Source organism: Cebidichthys violaceus, unplaced genomic scaffold, assembly GCF_023349555.1.
Source record: "Cebidichthys violaceus isolate CVI_PGR_0920_01 unplaced genomic scaffold, fCebVio1.0.p SCAF_17, whole genome shotgun sequence".
Classification (NCBI taxonomy): Eukaryota; Metazoa; Chordata; class Actinopteri; order Perciformes; family Stichaeidae; genus Cebidichthys; species Cebidichthys violaceus.
The window spans coordinates 8,508,566-8,528,276 of NW_027176340.1; the positions used below are offsets into that span (position 1 = coordinate 8,508,566).

At 41.3% G+C, this 19,711-nt stretch overlaps 1 protein-coding gene across 2 annotated transcripts; it reads right to left on the reverse strand.

The window, feature by feature from the left end:
• Window positions 1-764: 764 nt before the first annotated feature.
• LOC137873950 (proto-oncogene tyrosine-protein kinase Src-like) lies at window positions 765-13,322 on the reverse strand. 2 transcript variants are annotated; one of them, XM_068712471.1, is made up of 12 exons: window positions 12,345-13,322; window positions 10,730-10,829; window positions 9,607-9,624; window positions 8,460-8,558; window positions 8,109-8,212; window positions 5,845-5,994; window positions 5,599-5,754; window positions 4,797-4,976; window positions 4,447-4,523; window positions 4,196-4,349; window positions 3,843-3,974; window positions 765-3,311 (listed from the first exon to the last, which is right to left on the reverse strand). In XM_068712471.1, the coding sequence occupies exons 1-12, from the start codon at window positions 12,814-12,816 to the stop codon at window positions 3,103-3,105; spliced, it is 1,851 nt and encodes a 616-aa protein (XP_068568572.1). In that variant the 5' UTR covers window positions 12,817-13,322; the 3' UTR covers window positions 765-3,102. The 2 variants fall into 2 exon arrangements, with proteins under 2 accessions (XP_068568572.1, XP_068568573.1); XM_068712472.1 differs by lacking the exon at window positions 9,607-9,624.
• Between the last annotated feature and the right edge of the window lie 6,389 nt (window positions 13,323-19,711).

The window sequence follows — 19,711 nt, forward strand, 5'->3', positions numbered from 1 at the left end:
TGAGGAATCACTGAGTCATGTCCAAACAGCACAATATTTATACATCGGTCAAAGGACAGCACACACACCAGCACACACTCTTATCAAAACACATTTGAAATATAATTTATTGCACATTTAAAGATCAACATAAAGTGGCACGATACCCATTTCAATCCTGTTACGTCAGAAACAAAAGACAAAAAGAAGTCCTTACAAAATGCTCACACCTTCTTATTTACGATCCTTGTTTTTGACTTTAGAACAAAATAACCATGAAGTTGAAGGAATGCCAGACCGAAACTGCATAGATTCATAAAAACATGTTTTTTAAAAAAAAAGACAGACACTTCTTTAATATGGCACAGAAAAGCCAATCAGACCTTGGTGTTACTCATATTAGTCATGAGCCCATCAACTTCCACATTGTCTCAGTGACTCACAGGCGGTTCAGTGCGTCAGAACAAAACGGGGGATTACCAATTCCTAAAGAGGAAAGCACTGATAAGATGTTCTCAGATATATATCTATATATATATCTATATATATATATATATATAGATATATATATATATATATAGATATATATATATATATATATATATATATATATAGATATATATATATATATATATATATATATATATAGATATATATATATAGATATATATATATATATATATATATATAGATATATATATATATATATATATATATAGATATATATATATATATATATATATATATATATATATATAGATATATATATATATATATATCTCATGCCCAATTATAAATTGTCTTTTGCATAAATAAGTCCAATATTAAAGAAAACATTCCTTAAGCCCCATTTACAGTAGCATGTTATTTTTAAAACATTTTGGGAGCAGGCGTGCGTCACTGTAAAAACCTCAATGTGGAGGTGCAGTTAAAGAAAAACTATACAAAAACAAATTACATGATCGTCACAGTCATTTGTTTAAGGTACTATTTACATCTTTGACCTCATTGTTCATGTCATATCACAACCCCAAACTCATTTTTAAGGTCAGAATCGTCCATATCATTGATTAAATTAGCCATTGTGATTCATAATCAGCGCATAATAATTTAATGGTTTTAGAGGGCACAGACCATCTCTTATTGCTGCATGGCTCATATTTTGATAACTGGTTTCTTCATGTTTGTTGGCAACAAGCTATAACTTTATATCTACTTTTGCTGCATCGGCTAAGTCATAAACTAAACCACTGTGAAATGTGTGACACCCAACATAAATACCTGCCATCTGAAAGTGGCTTACATGATACAAAACCAACCCTACAGTATGAGAGCTACAGTATGTACAGAATGACAGTGAGAACTGGCAGCAGTGGGTAAGATATATAGATATTTAAAAAAAAAAAAAAACTTGAATTATAGGTTGATGGCACAAATGTTCAGAAGTCCGTTTATGATCCCGTCACCTCACCTAGACCTTGAGTAAAGTAAACATACACATGTTGATGTACAGTACAGCATAAATACAAACCCAGCCAATGGTCAAGAGAAGAACGGCACAAAAGCATGCTAACTGGTTTTAAAATCAACTCTTATAGTAAAGTCATCAACACAGTTTTATTAGAGTTACCTGATCTAAGTGTTAGTTTCATTAGGGCCGCCTGGTTGCATATCTTTAAGGACACAACAGCTGCGAAGTGAGTGAAAACCATTTGAATCCTTGACAGGTTTATCCGTCAGGTTAACTCACTAACATGACGTTTACTGGGGAAATGGTGCAGTTTCATTGTAAAATTTAAGTCAACAGTTTCCTGTTTAAGAACCCCAAGAAAGCCCCTTGATGATAAAACATTATATACATGAATAGCAGTAAAGAAATGTGATTTGTTTGGCACACTTTTACACTCGGGGTCTTCCCATCTTGGGCTGAGTTGAATATCAAACAGTAATATGATCGGTTGCCATATCAGCTTCTTAGTAGGTCACATAAATGTTTGAGGAAAGTTACCCTATTTATGCCTCAGAGGAAATGAGCTTTAAACTATCAAAACTGCTCTTTAGAGCCAATATAACGGTGATGATTATTGTCAATGCAACTTTTCAGTTAAATCAAGGTAAAAAAAAAAAAAACAAGCATTCAAACACTACCTGCATCAAAATCATTTTTAATTGTCAAGAGTGGATCCAGCTGGCCGCTATGGCCGTTCAGCATGTGTCAAGAAATACAGCTAGAAAAGAGACAGTTTAACTCAATTGACCTAACTTCCAGTGTTACAGAACCTGCCTGTTGAGTACATTTACCCTGGCACAACCAGGAACACTTTTTGCACTACCAGAAAAACAAATGAACAGAAATCAGAGAAAAACTTTTTTTTGTCCGCCACTGAACAAAACCTTAAACCACAGGATGCATATTGTCCAAGTAAACATAAATAAAGATGCAACGTAGAGTTCCAGAGCTGAGTTATTTGGAGACACTTTGAAGAAGCAGCACTTGAGAAAACTGGAGGGAGATACTGAAAGTCAGAAATAGAGAGGAGAGAGGCTGAGGGGAGATAAAAGGACGTTAAGAGAGACAGACTTTCCTTTGGCACCTGAGCCACAGTGGCAGTGCTCTTCTGTGGGCGGAAAAAATGTACCAGGCGAGGTTAAAGAGACACGACAAAAGAGGGAAAGAGGGAGGTTTCGCTAAACAGCTGATGCCCGAAATATCCTCCCTTGACCTTTTCTCTTCGGCAAAACGGTTCATTCTTTTCCCCCTCGCTCCGTCTGTAGATCTTGATTTGGTTCCTCCCACATCAGTCGCACCTCTCAAAAACACATAAAATCAGAGCCAGAGTCCGTCCACCAGGAGTTCTCCTTCAGAGCCTTTGAACCTCACTTCAGCAGGAAAACCTTCAGTAAACAGTGAGTGCTTGCAGAAAGGAGGTTCTTCGGGTTCTTCTGTAACAGGTTGTTTATGGCACATGATGGGACTTCTGCAGGTTTCTATCTCGGTTTTTGCTTCCGCAGAAGAATCTCAAGTTTCTCCCAGTTGAGTTTCACAGGCGCTCCTCTGAGGTCGGTTAGTGCAGGTCGTTCTGTGTTGAGGTTCTCGCCCCGGGTTCGGTTCAGCGTGTGGTTCTATAGGTTCTCCCCAGGCTGATACTGGGGTTCTGTGGAGGTGAAGTAGTCTTCTAGGAAGCCCTGCAGGTACTCAAACGTAGGCCTCTCTTCTGGGTCCTTCCTCCAGCAGGAGAGCATGAGCTCGTGTAAAGAGCTGGGGCACTCTGCTGGGCAGGGCATCCTGTAGCCGCGCTCCACCTGGTCCAGCACCTCACGGTTCACCATACCTGCCGAGAGAAACAGGAAGTTAGAAGGAAGGAAGGGAACAGACAGCCCTTCTTCCTCTAAAGAAAAGCCTTCTCATAAAGTAAATTTGATGAATGAAATTATTAAAATTTGGAAAACACCAACATCAAAAACATTTTTTGTGGTAATTTCATCCTATGATATTTATCCAAGAAATTCCAAATAATATGAAATTTGATAGTTTTACCATTTTTAGGGCTACAACTAATGATCATCATCAGAATAGATTAATCTGATGAATATTCTTGTTTTGTTTGTAAAATGTCAGAAAATTGTAAAAAATGTCCATCACAATATCACAGAGGACAAGATGACGCTCTTACATAACTAGTTTGGCCATTTTTGCTTAAAAAATGACAAACAATTATTCAACTATTAAAAACAGTTGCTGATGAAATTTCGGTTGATTGACAAATCAATGAATTGACTAATTGTCTCAGCTCGTCTTGTTAAAGAAGCGCTTGTTTGGATGGAGAATTGCTCAGGTGCTGGTACGTTACGTGAGTCTTTACCTGGATAGGGGACTCTGCCTTTAGTTGCCAGCTCTGTGAGCAGCACACCGAAGGACCAGACGTCTGACTTGATGGTGAATCGGCCGTACAGAGCTGCCTCCGGTGCCGTCCATTTGATTGGGAACTTAGCTCCTGAGCAACCATGGGGAATAAAAAAAACATTTACGCAAGAATAAAATTTAAAAGTACCATGTTATAGAATAAAATTAGATTTTAGAACAGTCATTCCCAATTCTTTAATTATCGCTTTTTAGAAGTCAACAAATCTGTACTTCTCTCAGTAGCTTGATAGAAATAATAATAATAATAATAATAATAATAAAAATAATATGTTGTGGAAAGAGTGGACTCACCCTGTCTCGCAGTGTACTCGTTGTCTTCAATGAGTCTTGCCAGACCAAAGTCAGCAACTTTACACACCAGGTTGTCTCCCACCAGGATGTTGGCAGCACGCAGGTCTCTGTGGACGTAGTTCATCCTCTCCACGTAGGCCATGCCTGCTGCAATCTGGAGGAAGTGACGCAGAGAGGACAGGGATTTTATTAGAAATACAAATATTGTGTTTGTTTTTTTTGTGTGTGGCTGAACCAAAACTTATTTTTACCTGAGCAGCCATGTCTACTAGCTGAGGAAGACGAAGCATCTTTCCTGCTTCTCCTTTAAGGAAGTCCAGTAAGCTGCCTGCGAGTGCAAGATAAAAAGATAAACATTTGTAATGACAGCTAAGCTTCAAATAATCAACTAGTTGTTCAATATATGTGTAAACCTTAAAACACTAGCCATCATCTACATGCGTTTGTAAGCAGTAATATATGTAATGTTAGAAAACCTGGATTTTAGTTTTTTTTTATTTAGTTAATTTCGAGAAATATAAACCAGCCTTCAGAAGCATTTCAGTTTCAGTACCAGAAAAGGTTTGATCCATCACTTGTTACAGTCGGTATCCTGTATTACCTTGGCTCATGTATTCTGTCACAATGTAGATGGGTTCCTCAGACACAACAGCGTACAGCTGGACCAGCTTCTCGTGCCTGAGCTTCTTCATGACCTGAGCTTCCTGAAGAAAGGCCTCTGGAGACATGGTGCCGGGCTTTAGGGTCTTAATGGCTACCCGTGTTGTACCGTTCCATGTGCCTGTTAATAAAAAAACATCATTGCGTGACTTCTTTGATAAAGCACTTAAAGGAATAGTTTGACATTTTGGGAAATGCACTGGCCCTCTTTCTTGCAGAGGGTTAGATGAGAAGATCAGTGCCACTTTTTATACAACTAGCAGCCTGTTAGCTTAGCACACATACTGTAAAGCTCACTAATTAACAAATTAAATCTCATTTGTTTACTCTGTACAAAACCAAAACTGTAAAAACGAACACTTAAGTCTAGCACATAACCTGCCATTAAACGACAGTGATCTCAGAGGTGCTGCAAGGTGAAATTTGTTACTGTTGGACAGAGCCAGGCTAGCTGTTTCCCCACTGTTTCCAGTATTTATGCTAAGGCTAAGCTAAATAACTACTAAATGTTGCCTTACATTTAACAGACAGACATCATATCAATCTATAATATGTATCAAATATGTCTCTCAAAATGTCAAAAACATTCCTTCGATGAGCCTTTTCCAGAATTCACATCATCATCACACGTAATGAGCCTGTGATGAGCTTCACATTTTGCAAATGCATAACCTGTGTATCTGCCATGGTGTGAGAGGAATTCAATCAATTCCTTTAAAAAAGGAGTGGTGCGTCATCCTTACCCATCCAGACCTCTCCAAAGCAGCCCTGTCCCAGTTTAAGATCGAGGCGGAGAGACTCCCGGGGGATCTCCCAGGCATCCCTGGCCAGTCCCTGGGTCTGAGGTTTGGCCACAGGACACACGTCCGATAGAGCGTGGCACAGCCCATCAGAGTGCTCTGAACGAGGGGCGAGAAGGGAGAGTGAGCGGGCAAGTTATGGGTAAACAGTGTTGTAAAAGGTTTACCATCAGAGATGTGAGGACTCACTGCGGTAGTGGAAGACTAGCTGCTGTAGGCTGCTGAACTGGGTGCGGGAGGTGATGTAGAAACCTCCGCTATCCAGCTTCCTGATCTTGTAATGTTTAACATTCAGGCCTTTGGTGTTGTCATAATCCAGCACTGACAGGCAATATGCCCCTGTGAACAAGACCAAACGACAGACAGAGACAGGTTAGAACAATAAAACAAGGCGTGTTTGTCCCTGTGTGACAGCTGCTCGGTGGAGTTTCCTAGCAGCTGTGCTGGGCAAGTCCCTGATGGCCCCTTCAAGGGCCCCAGAAATCCAACTAAGCCTTTCTGTCCCTGCCCAGGACCCACTGTTAAGTAAGGTTTGATCTTTCAGAGTGAAATAGTGATAATTACTGACTTGCTTTGTACAGCGGCTTTTCAGCAAACGACTTATTAAGAGTCAAAAATAATGATAGGAATAAAATAAAAAATAAGACCTTACAAGTGTGACAGGAATCAAACTTGTAAGAATCATGTTTTATGAAGTGAACAGACTTAACGACAAATCTAACCTCCTTGACAGGGAGATTAAAAATAAAAAATCAATTCTCTTTGATCTGGTGTTCACTCTTGTGCAGTAAAGACACACTTCCACAATAACTGAACTGGCAGTTTATTGATCCAAAGTGCCTGATCGTCACAATATTACTCCAGCAGAGTAACCAGATCTTAACGTCTGCGCTATCGACCAAAAACTAGTCAGACATTAATGGCTATACTAAAAGATACAGATACTGAACTAAATGATTTCCTGTGGTTATCTAAATTTGTGCAGAATATAAGGCCTCCACACAACTACAACATCAAGCTCATTTTATACAAATATCTCCACTCATATGTGTCCGATCCGGGGCACAAACATCGCTAACAAAAGCTGAGATGATGGTTTTCACCTCCCGTGTTTAAGGATTTGAAGTGTCTTCTAGCCTGAGCCTGAGCATGATGAGATGTATCACGACCAGTCGGACATGATTTACGCATTATTCATATGAGCGCTATGCTTCTGCTCATCGGTGTCACACTATGAGCCTCACATGTGACATCCAATACAGAACACACCCAGAGGCCTACACACCTCCTGCCAGAGCTCCTCCTCTTTCCCTGATCCTCCCTCTTTCCCTCAAGTCTCCCCTCTCTTCATGCCTCTCCTCCCCTCACTCAGTGTGTGCATGTTGGGAGAACAGAAACTTATAGCCAGGAGGAAAATCCAGCACCCTCCTAGGTTGACCTAGTTCTGGCAAAGTGATTCACCCCTATCCATTCACAAGGCCCACTCCACTCCACTCCACTCCACTCCACTCCACTCCACCTCCCTTCCCCCCTCCCTTGCTCCAAAACAACCCCCTGAAGACCCCAATGATGTCACAAGGACTACATCTGACTGCAGAGTTTCAGAGAAAGACGCAAAACTCCAGAGAACAAAGATACAGCGCCATAGGCCTGCGTGACAGTTAACAAATGACTTCATTACAAGGTTCTGTCTCTTTTAAATCGAGTCCCTAAAGATCTACTTATTTCAAAGTGAGATCTTATCTGCTACGTGGAGTGGACTCCAGGGACAAATAAAGTGCCATCACGTCCCTTTTTCACACATTTTAGAAATTAAAAGCTCAGGTTTTATGAAGCATGTTTTATAATCAGATTTTTCTCTGAGAAGGCATGCACTTCCTGTCTGTTGTTGGATTACAATCTCTGAAAACGTATGTTTGTCTTTCAAAAACGCTTCACGTAATGATTCTCATAATATCTCTTACCTCAAATACACAATTTCAGAGCTGTACTTTTACATTTCTTGAAGTAATTGCCTTCATCTTGAGAAATAAGTTATATGTGCAGGTTGGGCTGCAGCCAATGATTATTTTCATTATGAATTAATCTCCCAATTAATCACACAATAAATCAATGAAAAGTTCAGTGTATAAAATGTCATAAAACAGAGAAAAACACATGTGAAATGTTCCTAAAGTGAAGGTTGACATATTCAAATTAGTCTTTTAGAAAGGAGCAAATATTTACATTTGAGAATTTTTGATTAACTCATCAATTAATCGATTAATCCTGTCAGCTGTATGGTTAATACCATGCATTTTAAAATAACATCGTTGTGGTGAAGTTGAATTGATCTACATTGCTTTAGAGAGACAGATTTTACACATCATCATAAGCAGACGTTGAGAAAATCAGAAGAGCTAATTTGACCATCTTGATGATGACTGTAGCCTCCGGAGTGTCTGCTCTCTCACCTTTAGTGGTCTCGCTCTCCCTCACCAAGAAGGTTCCTCGTCGGTTCTGTAAATTCAAAAGGAGCCTCTCGGAGTCACGCCGAGTGATCTTTCCAAAATACCACCTGCCAAAGATCAGAAAGAAGCTACTATTGAGCGTCTGGAGCAGGCATGCAGAAATATGTTTTGACTGGAAATACAGAGGACCGTACTGGATGATATATTGGAAATAGTCTCTCAATACGCTTTGCAATAGCTTGCAGAAGTAGATATAGCAGGGGATAAATCCACATCCAGGCTTTGAACTTAGACAAATGCTTTAGATTTGTAGGAGAGAAACTGCAAGAGCGAAACAAGGAGAGGATCATTTACTCTTCTGCTTGGATGGAGTCGGACGGAGCCACATAGTTGCTGGGGATATAACCACTCTCTCCTGTCGTCAGGGAGCGAGCGAGCCACCAGTCCCCTTCTCTGTGACAAAGAGAGAGAGAGCGAGAGAGTCAACAATATACAGAAAACTGACAACCACAACACTTCTTGGTTTAATGATCTTTTAGTTTATTCCCAATCAAGGGACATAATATTTGATGGAGAAAGCACTTAAACTTGCAACCTGTCTGTGACTCTCAGCCCAAATCCCATTGGTTCCTACTGAGGACGTGTCATATACGTACATAGTTATTTTAAAAAAAAGCCTAAATGAACTCCTATAACAGCTCGTTGTTTTTAGCAAATAGATATGTCCCAAGGAAGGTGTATGTGGGATTGACTCAAACTAAATTACAGTGCCCACGTTCGTCATGATAGACAGACAGACAGACAGACACACAGACACACAGACACACACACACACACACACACACCCCAGTGCAACAGATGCATGTGTGTGTATAGTTTTTGGAGAGCAATGAGGTCTATGGCACAGAATAATAAGATAAATCAGGCTTTTTTTAGTTGAATAACTCGTTTCATGGGATGTGTTGCCAACTAGAAAAATATGGATCACCACCAGACTTATCCATTAAATATTACAGTATTTGCAGCACAGGATGCTTCAGAATGTGTCCTCAGATTATGCCTTAGTAAGAAAGTCTACTTCTGAAACTTCCACATTGTTTGACTGACAACCCATGTTGTTATTTACGAAGCACAGGAAAAACCTTTGATTCAAAAGATTGAGTTTAAAATATAATCTCATCCCACACTTAAGTGCAAAAAGTGAAGAAAAACGAATTGTTAAGAGAGGAAATAGACAGACAAATGCAACCTTTTGTTCAACTTGCAGTCCCTCGGTTTATATTTTAAAACCTTTAACTGTTGCTCTATATAGAGAGACGAACAATATGTTACCCACCAACCAAGTTAGAGCACCATCCCTCTACAGTACATCTCTAATATTTACTAATTCATTGCAGTTACGCTACGAGCTTGATCAGACAAATCCGCGCAGCAGCAAAGGGACGGTGAACAAAAGGTTGCGTGAGATTTTTTTTTTTTTATTGCATTAAGTATTACTGACCTGAAGCTGTACTTTTTCCTAAGAGGAATCATGAAGCATGAGAGAGAAAGAGAGGGGGAGAGATAACAGACACAGCAGACACATCAAAAACACGGCGAGGAGACACGGCAAGGCAAGCAGCTCAGCACAGACAGATAGCAGAGGAGCCGGCTATGCTGCAGGACTACACAGTGGGGTCACACGAGCTGCAGTGTTTCGAAAAGTGTAAAAGTTCCACTTTCCAGTTTGTAATAATTCTAGAAAAGAGGAATGAAGAAATATCTCCCCATTTACTATCCATAAATGATCACTTCCAGATATCATGTGGGGATTCACTTTGTAGTCTCACTACTTCATATTCAGTATTTGCATTAAAATCCTTTATAAAAAAACTCCCATGCACCAAATACTTTATTTGTAAACTAGATATTCAAACTGTAATATTAATGTTAAGTATGAATTAATTCTATTTTTGAGCCCAACTATGTAGTGCCAGACAATAGCTAAAGAACAGCAGAGCAGACTTATGACAAGAAATTATGGAAAGAGTTTAGCGGAAGAGAAAACAAAAAAACAACATTGTTCTGATTTTAAACACCTATGTAGGAGTTTTGCACCAGTTCCTTTTTAAATACACACATCAATTCTCACTTCCTGCGACTGAAATAACACTAAATCATACCACAACGCAGACAAACTTCAACATGCGCCGATGTCCAACAGGAAAACACATTATTAAGGTGTTAGGAAAGATACTCGAGTGCAGGGACCTTGCCATGACAGGCTCTCTACAAAGTATCTTAAAGATGAGGATGACAAGAAGTAGTCGAAGAGGAACAGGATGCATTAGTAAAGTGCCGTTCTGCTCGGTTTCAGTCAACAGATGGAGAGGATCAGACTCGGCTGTCTGGATCGCTCTGCAATCACCAGCTCTGACTTTGTTCATTCATTTACACGTTTGTTCACGTTCACACTCACGCGTGCGTCTACAAATCTGTTAATTTAGATGTTTTGGGAAGCTGTGGCATCGGAGAGAGAGAGAGAGAGAGAGAGAGAGAGAGAGAGAGAGAGAGAGAGAGAGAGAGAGAGAGAGAGAGAGAGAGAGAGAGAGAGAGAGAGAGAGAGAGAGGCTGTTGATTCTTACGTGTTGTTGACAATCTGCAGCCTGTCGCCTTTCCTAAAGGTCAGATCAGACGCTGTCCGTGACTCATAGTCATACAGCGCCACAAATGTAGTGATACCTCCTGCAAGAAAGTACACACACAGAAATACGCATTTAGGGAAGAATGTAATTAAAGACAAAAAGGTACTTCCCGCTAAGAACTATTGCCATTCCTTTCCACAATCTAACTTCAATAATACAGATCTTGCTCTATCCACTGTAAAGCTGGTATATTTTGCCTCTGCTCTGCAGCTGTATAAAACAATTTACCAAGGCTTAATGAGAAATATCGACATTCAGATTGCTTGTGGCCAATCGTCCGTGAAGGACGCCATCACACCGATGGCGCTCTATGTTCTGTCGAGCTTTCTACCCCTTCCTTTTGATAAACCTGTGATCTAAACCCGAGAACTCTCCAGCCAATCATTGATTGGCTCATTAGACGCACAGGAGGAGGAGCAGGCGGCCAGCAGATACACCAGCAGCCCTCCTCTCTCTGGACGGAGCAACATTAACCAAACCATCTGGCCGGTCTAGACACATTACAGCTTAACGTCACGTAAAATCTGGACAGTTTGGCGCGATGGGCTTCAAAGTCAAAGAGAAGGTGTGAAGTCTGTTTGGCAGCTTATGGTGGGAATAGGAAAATGTTTTTCACATGTGACATGATTCACTGTGAATCATTTTTTAAAGATATTTTTCTCAGGACTTTTGTGATCTCAAACTGACAGCAAGTCAGGACTGACTGGGCTAACTCACAGATAAATCAAAACTCTCATCAGATCTTATTCAATCTGCTTCCATTCACAACTTCATTCATACTAAAAAAAAGTGCATTCTCTAGCCATTGGGCAAGCAGCATTACTTTTACCATTACTTGGAAATGCATTTATTTGCTTTCATGCCAGGCGTTAGATGAGAAGATCGATACCACTCTCATATCGGTCTGTTCAATATGAAGCTGGAACCAGGAAAAAGCAAAAAGACTGGAAACAACTGTATACTGCAAAACCAGCACCTCCAACTATCACTAATTACACAGGATTTTATGTGCAGGACTATTTCTTGGCCGGGCACAGGGACTTCCTGGAGTCTTGTCCCGGTTAGATTGCCAGGTAACTGGCAGAGATTCCTGGAAGTCGCTGCAGCTGGCCAAGAAATAGCCTATAGCACATACACCCTCCATTAAACCTCATCTTGTCGTTTTGAAACTTCAATTTTGTATGAACTAAACAAATATAAAATTATGTTTCGGTTTGTGAGCTTAAGAGGGGCTGGTAAGCTGGTAGAGAGAGTCAGGCTAGCTGTTTACCCCAGTTTCCATACTGTATGCTAATCTAAGCTAACAAGTGGCTGGATGCAGAATATCACATTGAACGTGCAGACGTGACAGTGGTATCGATCTTCTCATCTATTTCACGGCTTTTTTTTTTTTTTTTTTTTTTTTACTGCTTTGCAACACTGTTGACAAAATGACAATTAGTTTGAAGAATTCAAAATGTAACTCTCATTCAGTAGCATTTGTAGGTGAAGTAAACGTTGTCCTATAATACTTTGCAATACTTGCACAACTCACCTGTCTCAAAATGTTACCTACCTCTATGAGGCGAGGTGATGGTGCCTGTGTGGTCCACCCCTCCAAACAGCGCCAGCTCAGGCGTGTTTGTCGGGGCGAGCTGGTGCTGCCCTTGGTGCCCACGCCTGCCTGTCCCGACGGCAGGGCTCCTGTTGGGTGTTTGAGTCTGTTGGGCGGGTCCCAGGTGGCGGAAATGGCCGCTGTCGGAGCCCGTGCCGATGGTGCCATCCAGGCTCATGGAGCGCTGGCCCGGCTCCTTGGGCTTGCTCTTGCCCGCCCCCATATGCAGACCTGGGAAGAGAGCCAATGATGAGTAAGTATGCAGCACTTTAAGAATAATAAGTTCAGCTTCTCCATTGTGAGGATTTGCTGCTTTTCTCGATTTCACAATCACTGTAAACAAAATATGTTTGGGTTTTGGACTGTTGGTCGGACAAAACAGTACTCCGGAAAACTGCGATAGTTTTTTTTTTTTTTTGCAATTTTCTGGCATTTTACAGACTAAACAATTAATTGATTAAAAATAAAAGCAGCCCTGGTCCCAAATAGATGTTTCAAAAGGCATTTATGTAAACATTTCTGTCACAATTTTTCAATTCAAAAAGTGTCAAATTTGATAGTGATGCATTTTATATTTCTTTCTCTGCCATCACATACTCAGGTGTACTTTCATCCTGGCAGCAGTAACATGACTCAGAGGAGGGCATATGGATGTCACTTTACTTTTAAACTTTGTTAATATTTGAATCAAGACACACATCCTTTTCCATGAGGAAACATGCCATTAAAGTGAAATATATGAGATAATAAGCTGTTCATTTACATATACATTTAAAGACCATCCTGACATAAGATACAAGCTGTTGAGCGAAAAGAAACAAACATTCTGTTGCCACAAAACAAATCCTCGCTGCAGTGTGTGTGCTGCGAGTCTCATCTCCGCTCACCACAGAGTATCCTTGGAGCTGTTCCAGGTTCAGTTAGAACCGTTTAGCATGCAAATACTCGGAGAACGGGACACCTTCAAAGAAGCCGACACACGTACATTCAAGGTCATCCCTATCTGTTGATTCAATCTGTTCTGAATCAATAAGAATCTACAAGGAAAACAAACAAAGGAGCAATGGGCTGTAATGAAACAGAGCGTGAACACTGGGGAGTTGACAAGGACAGAAACTGTTTCACCTCCTGCAGGTAATTAGAACGCTGCTTCTCCTTTCCACCCTGATGCTGAACACATCTATTGTGGCCTGATAAAAGCAACAAGAGCATGCCGCCGCTGCCATCATTGAGTCCTGGCAAAGACAAACATGCTCAAACAGTCAAGTGCACCCACAGAAAGTTGTAGTGCCGTGTTCAAACACCAAGTCCGCCCCTCGAGGCATTGCAGAGTGATTCACTGTGAGACCGGCTATTTTAGGCCGGCTGAAACGGAGACAGTCATACACACATGAAACAGCCTTGTTCCTTCGTGAATAGAGGCACTCTCAGATCCGCACAGAGTCTATACTCCTTATTTGTGTGTGTGAGTGTGTGAGTGTGTGCGCGCGTGCGTGAGCAGCTGTTCCTTGGTTCCTCTGGGAAACACCCGACCACGGTTGCATCTCACATCCTTTTTCCATCACACGCATGTATCCGTGTGAGTGTCTCCAGCGCAGAGTCTGGATAGACAGGACAGAGAGGGTTATTAACAGACAAGGAGGAAGGAACCGGCAGTGGCCATAAAAAGAACGTGTAGGTGGTTGTTGTATACTGCATGGACAGCTGAGGCTTAGTGGGTGTTTTAAGTGTAACGTGTGAGCATAATTACACAGGTACAGGAAATCTCGAAGATATGGAAGGACCTCGCCATGGAGATGTGTGGGCGCGTTTATGCTGCCGAGTGCGTGCACGAGCGGAAGCGACTTTGAGCGCACATGTACGGTCATGCAAGCTTTGATTCAACTCCTGCCAGGATGTAATGTGGCGCACTGGGGGGGTTAACGTATCCCACAGTGCAACACTGAGTCACACACAGAGACGGGCCTGTAGGAGGCCTGCAGGAGGACAGGACTGTGTGAATTTTGCGAAGAATAAACCGCTCGATTTAGCTAACTGCTCTGGATATGAATAAAAAGGACTTTGTGGCCTAAAACATCTACCGGCTCACTGAGGATCAGAAACAAGCAAAAGTTAAAAAGGATAAAACAAAAGCAGAATGGGCTGACAGGATTGCAACAGTGATCATAGAGTTAGATTTTAAAGAAGAATTAAGGCTCTTAAGATTTCACAGTCCATGGAGTCAATGTATGCAAACATGCTTATACTTGGAGTCCTTGAATCTATGCAACTACTGTGAGTTGATCATCTTGAAAAAAGCTAGTGCTTCTTAAAAACTAATTGGTGATCTGTATTTTAGGAAGGAATTTACATCTGACGCTATGTTCACACTACGAGCAACAAAATTAAACTAAACGGTCAAGCATGGCCAGCTCGTCGCCACTGAAGTGTCACTCGCTCGCTGACGTGGTTCTGTCATCAAATAGCACTCGGAACTCGCAAGACTACATTTTTTTATTCCATTTTCTAGACTTAGAGAAAATAGGAGCAGTGGGAAGAGAGAAGGCAAGCGGAAATGGTTAAACAAAAAAGAAACGATTGGTTGACGCATGCTGAAAAAGGTTGAATCCAGCTCAAGTTCGTAGCTTCATGTCACCAGCTTCCATTGAAACACGACTTGTAGACCTTGGCTTTGTCATTAGCATCAAATGGCAGCAGCGTCACATGCTGCTGCTCACGTCGCTCACAATGTCGAGTTACTTCAGTTCGTCCCTCACTGACCTCAGAAGAGAGGCCTTCCAAAAAGGTTTCTCGAGCTCTCACTGGGCTACTGACTGCCGTCATCAAAAGTTCCAAAGCTTGAGCACCTGAACTGCAGCGCAGCCCATAGAAGCACAATGCTATAGGAGTGGATTAATAGGCAGAGATGATACAGCAAAACATCAGAACTAACAGGAGAGTTTCGTTCGTAACTTCTTCCAGATGGGTCATTATGCAAGTTGATCTGAAGTTTCCTGGTTGTGTAAAAATAGTGTGATGCTACTGTTGATCTGATACAAGGAGGTCAGAGCTCAGAGAGTTAAGAGAATGACATTCAGTGAGCCGACGGGGGATTCAATATCTAAAATTTCTCTAAAGGGATGGAAGTTCTACAAAGTTAAAGTATGGAGTGGGCACACCTACTGTAAGATTTGACATTCGATTAGGAAAATTGACTAATCGTTGAGATTAAGCACACACTGCTGAAGTGAGGTAATGATCCTCACCAGCACTGCAAATGTATCCCAGTGCAGCGCTGTAGCTGAGCCTTTTTACTAATAGTCAGAGTGCCCTAAATATCAAAAAGGTGCCAACATGTGACTACTTCCAAACTGTAATGGTTTAAAACGGAGGAGGGAAGATGAGGGAGAGACAAAAGTATATTGTCCAAAAGTACCAGCAGGTAGAAAACATGATATGAAGAGGAGAAATAAAAGAAAATACAGAAAAGATTATGAGGAATTGAAAATGAGGAGAGATTTCCATCCGTTGTGAGTTTTTCCATTCAACAGGAGCACGGAGGAATGCGGGAGAACCACATTGCACCACAGTGCTACCACCAGGCACCTGAGCAATGGGAGGGCTGGATGGGAGGAAGGAAGCGAGGAGACAGATGAGGAGTGTGTGTGTGTGTGTGTGTGTGTGTGTGTGTGTGTGTGTGTGTGTGTGTGTGTGTGTGTGTGTGTGTGTGTGTGTGTGTGTGTGTGTGTGTGTGTGTGGTAGACAAAGACGCCTATGTTTCCACACAAATTGAAAATCTTAATCAAAAAGAAACTGTGCTGCCTTGCACCTGGCTTTACATGATCACCATCATTATTATGAATTACTTTTCATAATTTGAAAAACGCAACATATTTTTTTACTCCTTTTTTTGACTATTGGTGTGTTAAAATTGTACAATTTTCTTGACAGTACAAGCTGCATTTCTGGTATGAATGTGCTGTAGTTACGCCAACACGTGGTTTAATAATGTCCGCATCGACATGCCGACCGTGTGAATGAAGTTGTGCCTGGTTGTGTTGCAGGAATGGAGATTTGAAGGATTAGATGTGAATCACAGCAAATAGAGGCTTCGTTCAAAGGCGGCCCTCTGAGGGGTATTCACCTCTGAACAATGAGTTCAAACGCACTTCAATTTCAGCAGTACATTTATCACTATCCTGTGTCTCTCTCACAAAGTCTCAGTGTTGACCCAGTCTCACAAAATCTATAAAAATAATAAAAAAACCTGTCTCTGTACATGGACTGAATAATGTATGGAAAGGGGGGAGAGCTTTGATGCCTACAAGGTATACAAGTCAATAAAGCAGGCGAGTCCAGTAAGTCAGGTACTGAAACTGCATCACATTAGGACGTTATTGACACAGACAGCATTTTCATTATGAAAACACACCCATAAATCCACACTGTCATTTCAAATCTGACTCTTTGGTTAAACAGGATATGGAGTTACCTTACTGGTCGCTATGTTAGTGACGGAGGTCAAAAATCCACAAATATCAGATGGATCGCCATGAAATTTTGACATTGACATTCATGGCTCACAGTCGATGAATCCTACTGACCGAAATAGCTCGACAACTAACTAGTGCATGGATTGTCTTCAGGATAAATTGTAATAACTTTGGCGATCCCCTGACTGTTCGTGGATTTAGTCTGTTACATTGGATTTGTGCCAGGAAGGAATCTCCTCACAGCCGGTACTGTCAGGAGCGACCAAAGGTTAATATTAGCCTGCGAGGGTTGTATTAAGACAGAACAAATATGAAACCCTCGTCCTCCATGACACAATGCCTTTACTTCAGGCCTTCCAATCATCTGTTGAATTATTTGCACACTGTACTCTTGTGGAAAAACTTAAGTTGCAGTTTCTAATGTCATCGTATAATTAATTTGTTCCTGAAGATAATGTTTCAAGGTGATGCGTTTAAGAACAACCTATATTTAATAACTTAAGAGCAAAGAGTTTAACTCTTTCTCTCATTTCCTCTGTCTAACCAGCATTGGTAATCCTCCATCTGGAGCAGAGCACACAAGCTGCACGCTTCTGGTCAGGCACATGAGCACATTTGGCCACGACAAACCTCACTGAGTCACAACAGACAGTTAACAGTTGCCACTGTGCTGCAGAGAGAAGGAGCTCGAGCCAATGTTTCAGTCGAATGGGAAAATTACAGTTTGCCCTGGGGAGGGGGAAGAGGAAAGGAGGGGGGGAGGGGGGGGGGGGCAATGATGGTTCCTCAAGATCAAAACAAGCGGAAATGTGCATATTAGCAATAATGTCCTGTCCTGCTATATGCTGGATGATAACCTGACACAGTTCAGTCCACATACATAATACACAGATTATCTATATACAGCCTGAGGTAGAGAGCAGGCAGTTGTGTTAAAAAGGGCGAAAAAAGAAGAAGAAAAAAAAGCCAACAAAGTCACATAACTATCAAGCCTTGTCCCATTTCAGTACCGTGGATGCCTCGATCAGATATTCTCCGTTATCTTTTCCCAAAAATATGTTGCTGACCCTTTGCAAAGCCTGTCCCATCCCATCTCCGCTCTTCCTCAGTGATGAACACGCAGAGGAGAGGAGAAAAGAAGAAGAGGGGAGGGGAATTGTGGCACTCAGCTGATAAAAAAAAACAACAACAATCACTTCCGACTGTGGCTGCTAGTGATCCAGGCTATGAGGAATAGCTGCTACAGCATGGCCGACTAAAGGAGGGCAAAGAGTGGGAAAGAGGACATGAAGGCTGTTTCATTATAGAGGTGCCACACTTTTAGCAGGTCATTAACAAATACATAACTTTCATTAATGTAATCTCAAATGAATGTACTGACACCCTCTTCTTTGTGATTTACAGGATATTAAAATAAACTCAGGGTAATACTCTCCCCCTACAAAATGTATGTATATATTATTTTCATGTGTTGTCAAAGCTGCAACATTTAGGCAGTTGATTAATTAGTCTTAGTTGATCAACAGACAAATAATCAGCAACAAAAACAAAAACAGCAAAGAATTCAGCTCCTCATATGAGAAATATTTCTAGTATCCTTTGTCTTTTGTGACAGACATCAATTTTTTTTTGGTCTTTTTCAATTGTTGACCGGACAAAACAAGACATATGGAGATTAAACCTTGGGATTTGGGAATATTTTTCAATAGATGGAAATTTAAAGCACTTAGTTGATTAATAAATAATGTAAATACTCTTCAGTCACAGCTCAACAAGTCAAGACCAACGTCAACGTCTTGCTGTCCTGTGAGAGGGAACATTATGTATGTCGACACATTGCATGCTCTCAGCTTATAAATGTTTTTTTTTTTTGAGAGAAAGTCATTCAACAATCCATTCAGATGTTATTTCTGAAGCCCTGTCAGCCTTGTGTCTATCAGATGAGGGTAGCACATTATAGCATCTCCTAAACGTGTCCGGTATCAAAAACGCACGTTGAGCTTTCCGATGATTTATGTGCTTCATTTTTTTTTGTTTGTTTAACAAACCTGAATTCATTGCCTTATGGAAATTAGCTGGATCTCGCCCAAAAACGACTGTAAATAGATTAGCCACGTAATTAAAATTCTATTTCCACGGGATTAAACACCAGTTGTCGGCAAAGCTGCTTTCAGAGAAACAAGGGGTGGGGTAGTAGCTGCATACAGGAGTAGCAGCTGTCAAAATGATAACGTCTTTGCTATGGTAGGGAATTAAAAAAAAAACCCAAAAAACCCGACGTGAACAATCCGTGTTTGCCAAACTGATCCACATTAGACGCGTAAACAGGGGATTTGTGAATGGGAACAGGGATAGAAGGCGACAACGCTGGCTGTTGTGGTCGGCTCCAGCTCGCATTCAGCGCATATGCGGCCTGATGAATCAAAACAGGTGCTGTTACAGCTCCATTTTGGATTTCGATGGATTGTTGACTCTTGTTTTTCTGTACGCAGTCGATTAACTGTGTCTTATGTGGACGCGTGTTGGTCGTGAGAAAGTCAGAAATATGACATTTACACACACGGTGCGGATTTAGTCGGGGGGGGGGGGGGGGGTAATCATCAACAACGGAGCCCCTGGCACACACTGAGTGGCACAGACCAAATGTGCGAGCAGCACTGACTGAATGGCCTGTAAAACAATGAAATACGAGTCAGTGTGTGAGAGAGAGACGCTGTGCGTAAAACAGCAGTATGGGAACATGAGCAGCAACAAACAAAAACCCATGGATGCATTTCCGACATAAATGTAATTTTTCTCGCATTAAAACACCACACGCTCTAATTAACTCACCTTAGACGCGTCTGAAGATTCAGA